The sequence below is a fragment of the Aythya marila genome (genome assembly GCF_965140915.1).
Source record: "Aythya marila genome assembly, chromosome: Z".
Lineage (NCBI taxonomy): Eukaryota > Metazoa > Chordata > Aves > Anseriformes > Anatidae > Aythya > Aythya marila.
This window is the reverse complement of record NC_139080.1, coordinates 40200532-40214759: the sequence shown is the minus strand read 5'-3', so window position 1 is coordinate 40214759 and position 14228 is coordinate 40200532. Positions and strand designations below refer to the sequence as shown.

Genomic DNA, 14228 nt, shown 5'->3' with positions numbered 1-14228 from the left:
CTGACATCCTAGTCCTCACCTGCTCCTCTTAAAATCTCTCACTTGTGTCAAATAACGGTTGATTATTTTGTTTGAATCAGCTGCATTTTATATTTTGACCCTTCTCTGTCACCTTCTCTTGTTTTAGACATACCTTCTGTGATGTCTAAAACAAGAAACGTCTTAAAGAACAGTCACTGGAAATAACAATATTAGGGTCTGTAAACAGTAGCATTAATACTTACAAAATGTGTACCCCGCTGTCTGTGGTGTTTGATATACAGTTATGGAAATGATATATTGGAAAGAACTGTAAAACTTACTCAGAAAATATTAGAAAGTTCTTCCTCAGTGGCCTGCAACTTCACAGTAGCTAAGCAAGGGAATACGTTGCATTAAGCAAGGGAATACGTTGCATGTGTAGGGACACAATTAAGTTTGTTACTTAATTGATATTCTTTTTTTTTTTTCTTTTCTATTTTTGTTCTGGGTAATTAATATTGTGATATTACTGTGCCACGCCATCAGAAAAGACTCTTCATCCTAAAAGCAAGAACCTTTGCCTCTAACAGAAAGAGCCAAGGAACCAATTTCATTGAAATAGAGCAATAATAGGACATTACTGGAAATCTAGGAAGGATCTGGAGGACAGTGCATGATATCAGTGTCCTGTATACATCACCATGCAGGCAGTATTCTCTACTAGGCAATGCAATCCATTGAATATACATGTAGCAATAACTACGATAAATATTGAAGCCTGTGGCATCACCTTGTTCTCTTAGTATGTTTCTCTTTCATTGTTTGTTTCTGTAACCCATTTGGCCTTGGACAGGAAAGGTTTTCAAAAAAGTTTGTCTTAAATATGTATCTAACTGCCAGAATGAGTTTTGAGTCTAGGCAGATATACAGTGCATAGATTAAACATAATACTCAGTAGGATAAAATCGGGTAAACTAATTTGCTGCAGAGGCATAGCCTGCTGTTCAGACACCAGATTTGGCTGTTGTCCCTATTTCTTTCTTTTTTCTTTCTTTCTTTTTTTTTTTTTTTTTTTAATTATTATTATTATTAGATGTTCCTGCTCTTTAATTGAGCAACAGCTATACTTTCTGGGATAGACAAGCAGGAAAGAAAATGCACTGGACCCATAGGGATGTAGGGACATCTTCTATCCTTTTCTCCTGTTTTCTGTTTTCAATCCAAATACCCTCAAGCTGCTGTTTACAAACTTCCCTATTCCTCTCTCTGTACTCCTTATGTCCTACTCCTCTCTCCTTCAAAAGCAGATGCACACTGATACACACTTCATATGCATACCTTCAACTCACATCAACTAGTAGAGATGCAGAGGTAAGGATGAGAAGTCCATTCCACTTGACTTGATGTCTGAGCCACAACCCAAAAGCAGCTCATAGGAGAAGTGAAATCTACCAGTTCTCATTTGGTGCTACTCATTACTGGTATATATAATCTTGGATAAATGATAAGACCTGCTCATTGTTATTTTTGAGGCTGCAGGTCAGGAACATTGATTAAGCACTGGAAAATAAACAAATCAGCCTCCAGAAATCAGGGTAATGATATGGAAGGAGACTAATGCCCTGGCATTAAATATCTGTTTGTTGAATAAGAGACATGAGAGAAAAATACATTTATTTTTCAGTATTCAGGCAGTCTCAGTAGAACTGCCTGCATTTGACAATGTTTTTAATTTAGCCTCCAAGATAGCATGCTAGTCCAGAAAGATTTGTTACCTAGTTTGAAACAATTAGCATATTGTTCGTTTGGCATGGTTTGTGAAAAAAAGTGTGAGCTGAGAACAAAGATCCTGCTGTTTTCTTCTCCAAGGCATGAGATAACTTCATAAAAATTTCTTTTGGAACAATTGACCCAGGAAATATTTTCATTCAAAACAAGAGCAAATGTAAAGCACCATGAGACACTAGGGCTGTTGAGAATGTAGGAAGGATTGAGTTCTGACATAGGGTTAAAAAGACTGGCTGAGTGCAATCCAAACTGATGGAATTTTGGTAGGTAAAGTTCAAGTACCCCAAAATAGTCATTTAAGACAAAAAATGGGACATTCAGGACAAAAGAAGAGTGAATAGATGACCTGTGAAGAAAAATATCTTCTACCCCATTGCTTAAAAATAAATCAAGAACATAACAAAATAAGCCAAGAGGAAAATGAACAATTATAGTATATAATGCTATAGCTCATATTGGAAATTCTGCATACTCGAGCACCGCCTCCCGCACCCTGTGCAATTATAAAGTCTGCTCATGGCAATATGTCACCCAGTACCACAAAAAGCAGGCAGAGAATCAGTAATGCTAAAGCTGCAGATGACAAGACTGAACGAGTTTACAAATGTCACAGAAACAGGTCGATCCTTTGTACAAAGCATACTTGTTCAGTGGCCTTTGTCAGACCATCTTATATGGTTGTGATGCTTTTAAAATGGTGCGCTTTCTGCAGGATCCAATGGGTAGTTGCATACCTTGTATGGAACAAATTATTGCAATTTAAGAATAAAGAACTTGATTCTGGTCCCAGTGATGTCAATTGGAAAACATTGCTTAGAACATGATTCCACAGTGCGGAAATGTTGTTTCGCAAACGAGAACTGACCTCACCCTTGCATGTGTGGTTTTCTGAATATTCTTGGTTTTAGAACTGTAATATGTCTTTAGTTTATTACAAATGTTCACCAGAATGCATTTATTAAAAATACAGTGAATGACGTCCACTCAACGTCAGTATTTATTGTATTCTTTATTCAAAGAAATGCTACCACTTTTTTAAAAAAGTGCATCTGTTTCTTGAGAATGGCCTTACAAATTAGGAAAAAATTTTTGCCCTGTTAAACCTTACGACTGAGAGAGCAGCTCTACAGAAAAAACATCTAAGACCACTCTTAGGCTACTATACACTGAGCACCTCTGTGTGCTATGAAGAGGCAACTGACAAGTCCATACCTCTAACATTTTGCAAGATTGATAATCCCTGCTACCAGGATTGGTATGTAAAATGGTTTGGAATGAATGGTTTGGATGATTGGAATGTAAAATGGCTTTGAAAAGTGCTCCATGCTGGGCAGTCTTAAAAGGGCATTCTTAAAAGGCTGTTTTATAAGCAGATAGATAAATAAATATAACTAAGCAAAACAGTCTAGAAAATTACTGTATGATGACTACATTGAAGATGTTACTTACACTGGTAATAGAGGATATAACAGATAATGCATTAAGTACTCTTAAAAATCTTTTTCTATCAGCATGAAACTGTCAATCAGCATTCAACCTCAAATATGTACCCAAGATATTTACAGTTGTTCCAAAATATTAAATTTTAGAAGTGACATTTACCTGTCACTAGTCACTAGCTCAGACCTCATCACAAAAGAATTGTTTTCAAAAGCTCCACACAAATTATGGTCATAACCTGAATGGATTGACAGTTGTTTGCAGTAGTTAGGCAGAGAAAACTGTCAGCCGTATTTTCACAAAAGAGACCTTATTGCGTCTTGTGTAATTTGAACAGTTCTGTGTCAACCTTGGGAGAACAGCAGCTAGGAATCTTACAGTTTCAGTGGTTTCTTTGTATTTTATTTTGCCATTCTGGGAGTGACTTGGATTTTCCATGGCAGAATTAATGTGTAGTCAAATAAAACATCTTGGGATCTGTTCTTAATGTTCTTAAAAGCTAGATAAACACTGTGAATGATGCTTAGCATTTTCAGTCTCCTGCCTTATGACATTGTGGCCTTGTGTCAATTCTGAAGAATCAGTAGTTTCACCTTTGCCTTGTTGTTCTTTGCTTGCACTTTGCCTGGGCCATTCCTGTTGGCCATCACGCTGCACTACTCCATGAAATTTATGTTTTCATAGATAAAACTTCCTGGTTGTAAGGATGGGTTGGCTGAGGATGCTTAACTTTTAATGATGTTTCATTGGGGAGGTAAAAAAATATAAAATTAAATTAAAAAAATCCTTTAGAAGCTGGCAAATGTTGTGCCGATTTTCAAGAAGGGTCAGAAAGAAGACCCTAGCAATTACAGGCCTGTCAGTCTCACGTCAGTGCCTGGTAAAATCATGGAGAAGATGGTTCTCGGACTCATTGAGGCGCACCTGGGGGACAAAGCAGTCATTGGTCCCAGCCAGCATGGGTTTGTGAAGGGTAGGTCCTGCCTAACTAACCTGATTTCCTTTTATGATAAGATCACCCGTATGGTGGACCAAGGGAAACCAGCTGATGTGATTTTTTTGGACTTCAGCAAGGCTTTTGACGCGGTTTCCCATAGGATCCTACTGGACAAAATGTCCACCATACAGCTAAATAAAAACATCATACGATGGGTGAGCAATTGGCTAACGGGCAGGGCCCAAAGGGTTATGGTAAATGGGGCTGCGTCAGGCTGGCGGGCGGTCACCACTGGGGTCCCTCAAGGCTCCATTTTAGGGCCGGTACTTTTCAATATTTTTATAAACGATCTGGATGTAGGAATAGAGGGTATTTTGAGCAAGTTTGCTGATGACACCAAACTTGGAGGAGTTGTGGACTCGAATGAGGGTGGAAAGGCCTTGCAGAGGGACCTGGATAGGTTGGAGAGCTGGGCGATCACCAACCGCATGAAGTTCAATAAGAGCAAGTGCCGGGTCCTGCACCTGGGACGGGGAAACCCTGGCTGCACGTACAGACTGGGCGATGAGATGCTGGAGGGCAGCCCTGCAGAGAGGGATCTGGGGGTCGTGGTAGACTGCAAGTTGAATATGAGCCAGCAGTGTGCCCTGGCAGCCAGGAGGGCCAACCGTGTCCTGGGGTGCATCAAGCACGGCATCGCTAGTAGGTCAAGGGAGGTGATTGTCCCACCCTACTCTGTGCTGGTGCGGCCTCACCTCGAGTACTGTGTGCAGTTCTGGGCACCACAGTATAAAAAGGACATGAAACTGTTGGAAAGTGTCCAAAGGAGGGCTACGAAGATGGTGAAAGGCCTGGAGGGGAAGACGTACGAAGAACGGCTGAGGTCACTGGGCCTGTTCAGCCTGGAGAAGAGGAGGCTGAGGGGAGACCTCATCACAGTCTACAACTTCCTCGTAAGGGGGTGTCGAGAGGCAGGAGACCTTTTCTCCATTAACACCAGTGACAGGACCCGCGGGAACGGGGTTAAGCTGAGGCAGGGGAAATTTAGGCTTGACGTCAGGAGGGCGTTCTTCACAGAGAGGGTGGTTGCACACTGGAACAGGCTCCCCAGGGAAGTGGTCACTGCACCGAGCCTGTCTGAATTTAAGAAGAGATTGGACTGTGCACTTAGTCACATGGTCTGAACTTTTGGGTAGACCTGTGTGGTGTGAAGAGTTGGACTTGATGATCCTTAAGGGTCCCTTCCAACTCAGGATATTCTATGATTCTATGATTCTATGATCCTTTGACATGCACTAAAAATGCACTCTCCTAGTAAAATGGCAGCTACATACAGATACATCATTTGCCTATAAAAATGAGAAAACACTTTCTATTTAATGAAAACATCTAAACCCACTGGATTTAAATGCCAGTCATTGGCAGTATTAGTATGTGCTGAATCAAAGTTAGTTCATCATTTCTGTATTGTAGATGTTAAATCAGTAGCATAGTGGGAAAAATCTAAAATTTCAGGCCCTTAGCAATGCCAGCTTTTTTTGGAGATACATGAAACTTCCTTCATATATTGCAGGTTGTCTTTGTGAGTTGGTGCAAAAGCTTCTGGGACTGTGGACTTGTGGCACTGGATGATATAACTCTGAGTCTGGGAAGCTGCCAGTCTGCTGGTAAGACCATGTGTATTTGTTGTTCAGCAGCTGCTACCCCCCTGTTCCCTTTTCAATAAGGGCACATCTTATACCTTCATTTTCCAAGCATTTCCAGTAGCTGACTTCATTCCACTGGGGTGTCTTTTCTTTTTTCAATATGTATTGCATTAATCCTATTTTTGGAGTATTTTACATAGAGTGAGAACCAGGTTTTGTTCACAGGGGTACCGGCTAACTCCTAATTAACTTCACTGACTTCAGTGCAGTTGTGTATCAGGGCTCTTTACTTTTGGGGCACACCCATTTATAAAAGAAGTCAGACTGACAGTAAAGTGGCTTTAGGAGACTGGGGATAGACTCAAAAGCAACATTTTCAAAACACAGCATTGTTCTTTTTGTCCAGAAGCACAGTTGTGTGAAGCCAAGATACAGTCCCTCATCTGAGCTGCAGCTCTGAAATGTACACAGATAAGACAAGCCTAACTTCCATAGTGGGAGGAATTCAGTGTTTCTGAGACTTTACACTCTGACATGCACAGGCTAACCTCGCTGAACTCACCCAAACTCTCTCTTCTGGGGCTTTTGGAGGTTTGACAATGCAACGATTGTATCTTAATTTGGAAGCCATTCTCATAAGACAGGCACGATCTATAATCCCATTATTTTTTGGAACAAAACCATGCCTTTGAAATGGTGATGAGGCAGATTTACCATGCCATTTATATTGCCATGTAATAATAAGTATTTTATGACCTCTTCAGACTGGATTTCGTGCATTCAGGCAGCTAGCCATTACTGAACAGAGAGAGAGAAGTCACACATATAAAGCAACATGCTATTTTTCTAAAGTATTTCCAGAAGTTGCTGATTTTGCCTCTTTGTAGTTCCTAAGGGGTTTGTAAATGGATGAAGGGTGAAGAACTGGTATTTGAATTTATAGTCATACTAGGGCTATGACTTTGACTTTTTTATAATTATACAGTGACTGTTGTCACTGATGGCAGCAAAAACTCAGCTCCTGAGTGAGAGATGCTCAAAGGCTTCCTCCTTTTCAAAAGGGGAACACATTTTATGGTGGCAACTCCTGTAGTACAAGCTAAAATTGTAGCAGTCTGTTGTATATGACAGTGGAATCAGATGCCAAGGCATATCTATTAATATGCATGTTACACGAGCTGGGGCTCGTTAAACTGCCTTGGGTGCTACAGTAGTGAAGAAGACAAGGCTGGTAGAGCCCTTTACAGAGTCAGAGCTACAATAAACTATACAAGATGTTTTAAAGAATGTTAATAGATGTTAGTGAGCTAGACTAAGGCACAGATTTGCCCAAAGCTGTGAAGAAAATGAAACAAAATCTTGTACTTCAGTTTTAAGCTAATTTTTACAGGCTTGTGACAGCCCTAAGTATTGCTAGGCAGATGTAAATGATCTCAGCAGGTGAACAGATGCAATGTATTGTTTGTGTAATCTCTCTATATGTCTATCTAATATATTTACAGTTTTAAACAATGACATCTCATTATAGATCTATTGCCACCCTCTCCTGGAAAGTGTACGTTTGAAAAAGATGAGTGTATGTTTACCCAGAAGAAGAGAGGTCGTGGAATTTGGCACAGGAGAAGGGGCCCAACTCCCACCTCTTACACTGGACCAAAAGGAGACCACACTACTGGGGTAGGTGAGTTAAGCTTCATATTGAACTTTCAGAACAGATATTAGAGTTAATCAAAATACTTTGACATGATAACCTGGAACACAGAAACATTTTTTACTCTTCTGTTCAGAACAATTATTAACCAAACGAAGTAAGTAAGTTTCTTAGGGAACCACCAATATTTTGAGAATGTGATGTTTAATCAGAATTATCTGCAGCCCAAGTGAAGAATCCAAACTTCACATCTCAGAGTAGCCCTTTCCCTTGGGAGAAAAAGGACAGGGTGACTCCCTGGGTCCTACAAAAAAGCCCTCTCCCAAACCCTTAGATTCTGCAAATATTCCCTAAAACAAAAATGCAAACAGTTGGGTGGGAGCTCATCTCTTCCACATAAACAACTTCCTATTTGAACTTAGAACAAAACATGGGTAATACAAAAGCAGTCCTGCAGAGCTTTTATCTTGAAAATCTGTTCCATCACCACACTTATGCCATTTTATTCTTTGAATGATGTAGGAGAGTAGGGCCCCCATTATCATGAGTGAGTTCACACAAAACTGCATCCAAATTCCCCCCCACCCCCGACTCTCCCAACCATAGTACCTGCTGACTTTTGGAAATGAATTACTGTGTTGGGCACTTGGGTTCCTGCAGAAGACCTCCACATCAATTCCACTGATGCCAGTATAACAAATGAAACTGCCCTAAGGGTTGTGAACTTTAAATGCTTACATGGGTTTAAAATTATTTTTGCTGCCTTTAGATTTGCCCTTATTCACAAGGGACAGTATTCATTCAACAAGCCATTCAACAAGATCGTTGCAGACAAGCTAGCATACATACTGTAGCAATCTAATGCGGTCTGCTAAAATTTTTATCTGGGTCATTAAAGCAGTTGACCTGTTTAAAAGTCTCACCAAAAACTATTATTATTATTCACTATTATTGTATATCAACTGTGATTGAGTGTAAACTACATTATTATTACAAGCTACATATTATGGAAAAGGATTTTCTTCTAGCTAAGGAAATACATGTTTTGCCCTGTTTCTGATCACTTTATCTAAAAGCATGGCTTTGTGCACATTCAGCAAAAAGTCCCTTCCTATTCCCTAGTAAAATTTATGGAATATTTGCATCCAGACCAGGGCATGGAGATTAATTGCAGAGACAAATCTGTGGTTTGTGGGACTGTACAGCCAAAATCCTGCACATGAAATTGAGAATACAGATTGAAATGTTTCATTTAGGAACAAAATACCAGGCTGCAAAGAAATTACATTCTTCCACTGTTGGTTCTAAAAGGTGCAGATTCTAGGTAGAAATATGAATAGCCTTCAGAGATAAGGGAGTTTTAAAGCTTGAAATTCCTCTTACATGTTCTGAAATAAAAAACAAGAAGCATTTCTTACAAACCTGAGCAAATTCTGACCAGCTCTATCAGATAAGTTATGCAAATAAAAAAATCAGTCTATGTACAAATCAAGAACATTTTCCCAGTAATGATACCTTTGTGCTGTGGAATGATTTTCAAAAGGGATAATTTAAATTCTTGTCCATTTTCTATTTAGAAGCAGAGAAGAGGTGTAAATGTAATATCTGAAAAACTTATATTTAGGTAGTTAACTAGATGACAAATTGTCTCTAAGTCTTCGCTACCCTTATTGTCCAGTTTTTCTGCATCAACCAGCCTTAAAATAGGCGAGGATTTTTCCTAATGTTTTTTAAAGTTTATTTGGGAGGGTTTTTTTGAAATGTGGGTAACAATGTTGGAGAGGCGTCTGTAGGCTAGCTCTATACTATCTGCCAGACTCTTCTCCATAATAAAATCTAAAAGGAGTACATCATATTAAAAATGCAGGTTATTTTGGTAAGAAACTAGGCTCAAATCTGTCATAAGATTCAACATTCAGGTTCATTTGCTGCTTTTTTTTTTTCCTTTTTTTTTTTTTTTTTCCCTATGAACATTCCTGAGATAATACCATTTTTTCTCTTTCAAATACTCAGTTTTTTGATTCTCATGTTTCCAAGGACAATATCCCTCTACTCATAGAAAGACTTAAAGAGTTTCTTGCCAATGAAAAAGAATGGGATTTTAGCATGTGTTTCTGACTTCAGATCCATTTTCAGTTTATGTACTTTGCTAAGTAATCTGAGATCTGAGACTGACAGTTTGTGTTTCTGGTGAAGCAAGAGAATCCTTTAAGCCTGGCCTGTGACAGGAAAATATGTTTACAGCAATGTAAACGTTTATTCCTGGTAACACACATCTGTTTGCAGCAAAGTGTGTTGAGAAGTAATGTGGGTTTGAATTCACAAAATCAAGAGATAATCTAGTCTTTCCAATACATTTATAATATGATTCAGGCCTAAAAACTAAAGGCAAGTTACTTTATGCTGCAGTGTAAGCTGCAGGTTTTGATGTCTAACTGAAGTAACTTTTAAGCATAGTGAATAACAAAATTCTTGCAGTCACTTGCACTAGATTTGGAATAAACAGCCTCAGGAATTCTCCAACAGACTGCACCAAATGATCTTTCCTTTACAGATCTGCAGCTGTAGATAATCATCCTTATCACCCTTTCTCTTTAGTGCTGCAGACCGCCAAACTGCAATCCTGGCTAGAGAGGATGACTTCAGCATGTGTTTGTTTAGGTAATAGGGCTTTGAGTATCCTGAGAGACACATCTACCAGCTGCTCTGGCCACTCTCAGTCTGTCTGCTGCCTCACTGATCCCCAGAAATCCCCTCACCCTCTTGGGGACCATCCCACCTCCTGTACTCACAGTGGCAGAAGGGCAGCTTTCCCACTCCAACATGACAAATAGGGAGTAATGGTACTGTATCAGGGGCTGCAGCAAAATCTGGATCCACCACCTGCTGCAAAACAGCGCAAAACAGCTGACACATGCAGCAGATGGGATGTGGGGGTGTTTCTCAGTCTTCTGATTGAGCTTACTCCAGTTGGAAATCTCTAAATGATGGATCTCAGGGAGGTGGGGGGAATAATTTTTCCGCCACCACTTAATGACTGATTTTCCCACAGATCTGAGTTCATGACAATCTCTCGTTCATTGATGGATTCTAGATAATCTAGTTTTCCTCACTTATGTCACAGAACAGAAATATCAATGATGTCATATGTGATTTAAAAGAGGCACTTTAGTTCATTTGCTTTGTTAATAGCATTGGCTCTAAACATAGCCTAAGCTGTACCCTCAGATGTATGTGCAACTATCCTTCCAGATCTGCAAATAGACCACTGTCAGAGTGCATTCCTGATTTAAGAATAAATGTAATTCTTTTTTCTTACTTTGCATTGTTTTCTATTATGTATTTCATCAGATATACATGTACATAGCTTTTTTTTTGTTTCTGTGTTCCTATATTAGCATTCACAAACTTACAATAACTACAATACACAGCTATTATAGTATCACTAATACTGCAATTTACAAACATAAAAACCCAAATATGTCACTTACAAGGAAATATTCCTTGTCAAGGGTTTCAGTCATAGCTTTGTATATGGTGAGTATGTTGAGCATAATGAACAGATTGAGAGAATGTATTTTACTTTGCTAATAATTTTATGTCTTTTTAAGGATACTACATGTACATAGAGGCATCCGACATGGTCTATGGACAGAGAGCATACCTAATTTCAAGATCACTAAGAGGGGTCTCTGGAAAACAGTGCCTGACATTTTTCTACCACATGTATGGAGCTGGGACTGGATTATTAAGTGTTTATCTAAAAAAAGAAGGTGATGATGAAGAGATTCCTTTGTGGAGAAGGACAGGGGAACAAAGTATCTCATGGCTAAGGGCACTAATAGAATATGAAAGTGATAGAACCTACCAGGTAAGAAAAAACAAACGCAATGCAGTAAAAGTGGTGATTAAGCTGCATATGTGCTAGAAGCTAAGTTCTGGGTTGCATAAAAAAAACACAGACAGCACTAAATGGACATCTGAACAAGCTGAAGTAATGCATAATTTATTACAAATGGAATGGAATGGGATAGAATAGATTAGAACAGAACAGAATAGAATAGTTCAGTTGGAACGGACCTTCAGAGATCATCTAGACCACTTCATGAGCATAGTTCATGAATTCATTAATTCAAAATTATTATTTTTTAAATTACTTAAATGCCATTTTCTCATACTTCTTGCCAGTAGCAGTAGTTTTTATTTAGGCCACTTGTGCATTTTTTTCCTTCTGCCGTCTAAAGCCTTGTCTAATTTTGATATTATCAATAAGCTGTGATAAAAAAACCTTTGTCTTGCAGGCTGATCTTTCTGAGGTGGCACCAAATGCAAGGAACGATGCAAATTTAGAGCTCTGCCTTTGATTTCAACAGTGTGGGAATCTCAGTATTGCCAGAGCCAAAGTCTGCGTCTGTTTCTGTCAAAGAGAAAGCTAAACTGCTATTGACTGAAACAGCACTGGGTAGAATACTGCAATGATCACTAACCAAAGATGTATTTGTATTTATTTTTTTCACTTTGCCTTATGACCCTGGAAAGTAATTAAAAAACAAACAAACAAAAAAAACTTTTTCAGTAAAAGCAAGTTTAGCTTCATCAGTAAGACCACAACAGAATACTGTAACTTTATTTTTTTTTCTCCTCAAGTCTTGCTTCACTTGGGCAACACCTGACTATTTAGGCCAAAAAGCACGACAGACATACTAAATCATTGGAGTAAATTTATCAATGGTCTATAACACTGTCTTATGTCTTATCAAATTGTGAAAGCAAATCTGTTCCCTTCATCAGAATATATCTCCAAATTCTCTGACCAAATAAATCAGTCCAGTGATGGAATCAGTCCAGTGATGGAGTATAAAACTTTTTTTTTTTTTTTTTTTCCCCCAAGAAGTAGGCTTTCAGGACACACTAGATCCTTGAATAGACTGCATGGTTGGTTTTCTTTTTCAGCCCTTCTTTTGAGGCATGGGATCCATGAAAAGCTATATCTTATCTTTACAGATTATTTTTGAAGCAATCCGTGGGGTGTCGATAAGAAGTGACATGGCTATTGATGATATTCTGTTCCAAGCAGGACCCTGTTTAGGTAAGTTTAGCTTTACTTTTCCTAGGAGACATCTAGCAAGTCACATAGTATTTTTTGTACTTACACAGGTGATATGTCGTCCCTTGAATCCCCACTGGATGATCTGCTTTTAATATCATGCTGCTGTGTTAGTGCAGAATTTCTAGTTTTTACTAAGATGTGAGACCATCCTTCAGAATTCATACTAGTAAAAATCTTACAGCACTTTTAGCTGTATGGCAGTTCCATTTACATCCAACAAGATAATTATACTCTGTTATGTCTTTTTATGTGTGATAAAAATGAAAGAAATTACAGTATTTTTCTCTCTCTCCTCCCCCCCCCCCCCTTTTTTTTTTAATTCTAGAAGTGGAAGAAATTCAATTCTCATCAGGCTATCCCGACAGCTTAAATGAAATTGAGTATTAAATACAATACAGTCTGCTGAAAGGAATGGAGTGCATAGAAGGTTTTTACATGAGAAACTGCACGAACTGCCTATTTTAAAATGTGTTTTAAGTAAATACTGGACTTGTTTGGATATACAACAATGTATAGGAAGAACTCAGAGCACTCATGTTCCTCGCCTTTGCAATGAAATTATTGACTCAGGGCTTCTTAGACTGTTTTTTGTTGTTGTTGTTGTTATTTTTTTCTCTTTTGCATGAGGTATCAATTATTATATAAAGGCTTCTCATTTTGCACAGATTGTTCAACACAGTATTTTAGTGCTTTATTTTTGTGTGTAAATCTTTCTGGTATATAGGTAAAAAGGGGAAAGTAAAGGTACACAATTAAAACCCAATATTGTGTTATCTTAAATCTGCATTCAGTGAATGTTTTGCGTTGGGTACAGAATGGATTTTTGTTAAGGAAATCATAAATATTTTTAAATAATAAAGAAAATTGTATTAGATACTACTAATATCCTACAGGTTAAGTGCAATTATTAATGAGACAATTCCCTCTGGGAAACTCTAACACTTTGCAGGCAATTTTTTGTGTTTTTGTATTCTTTTACTATAACAAATATCTTTGTCATCCTTACCAATAATAAGCTCACCTTTAGTACTCCAGTATAATTCAGTGTAATCTATTGCCATTTTGAGCTATATGAAACAAAACCCTTTGAAACCATGTGTTTTCTGGCATACAAATCTTCTTTTCTAAATAAATTTATTTGTACACGCACAGAGAATGTACTTACACGTTACCCAACCACAAATGTCTTGCAATTATATTGATAAGATACTGAATTCACACAACTTGTTAATTTTTAAGATTTTTTAATGTGTTTGTGTTTAAGGTTTTGTTTTGAAACTATTAAAACTTCCTAATAAAATATAACTTTGAAAATTGTCTGCTTTGGACTTTAGTTATTGGTAAAACGAAAAACAACTGAACCTCATGTAACAGCCTGCATTCATTATTTTGAATATGAAGAAAATGGGTCACTTCATGTAAGACATCTGACAGAAAGCAGAAGGAAGCACCAGTATCGACTCATACAGGTGGTGCTTGCAGCCACAACATTTAAGCAGTTTCTGCAAGATGTGAGCCCTGAAAAATAGGAACAGCCTTTGATACTTTGAGAATGAAGGATGCAGCATTTCTAATGGGCTCTAAGAATCAACAGCACCTGGGACATGCTGGATCAGGTTTCACATTGTCCTCAGGGTACTCAGCCTCCTGACTTGTAAGTCTGGGATGGGGAGCAGGATAAATCACCCATGATTC

General features: G+C 38.4%; 1 protein-coding gene across 2 annotated transcripts in view; it reads left to right on the top strand.

The window, feature by feature from the left end:
- MAMDC2 (MAM domain containing 2) overlaps nucleotides 1–13819 on the top strand; it is a 65057-nt gene extending 51238 nt beyond the window's left edge. The window contains exons 10-14 of one of the 2 annotated variants that reach the window (XM_082782492.1): nucleotides 5700–5793; nucleotides 7301–7453; nucleotides 11035–11294; nucleotides 12428–12512; nucleotides 12859–13819. In XM_082782492.1, coding sequence (XP_082638618.1) covers nucleotides 5700–5793; nucleotides 7301–7453; nucleotides 11035–11294; nucleotides 12428–12512; nucleotides 12859–12920 — 654 coding nt within the window. In that variant the 3' untranslated portion in view covers nucleotides 12921–13819. Of the gene's footprint in view, nucleotides 1–5699; nucleotides 5794–7300; nucleotides 7454–11034; nucleotides 11295–12427; nucleotides 12513–12858 lie in introns of those variants that run through there. The other variant, XM_082782493.1, reaches the window with a different exon arrangement.
- Nucleotides 13820–14228: the final 409 nt, after the last annotated feature.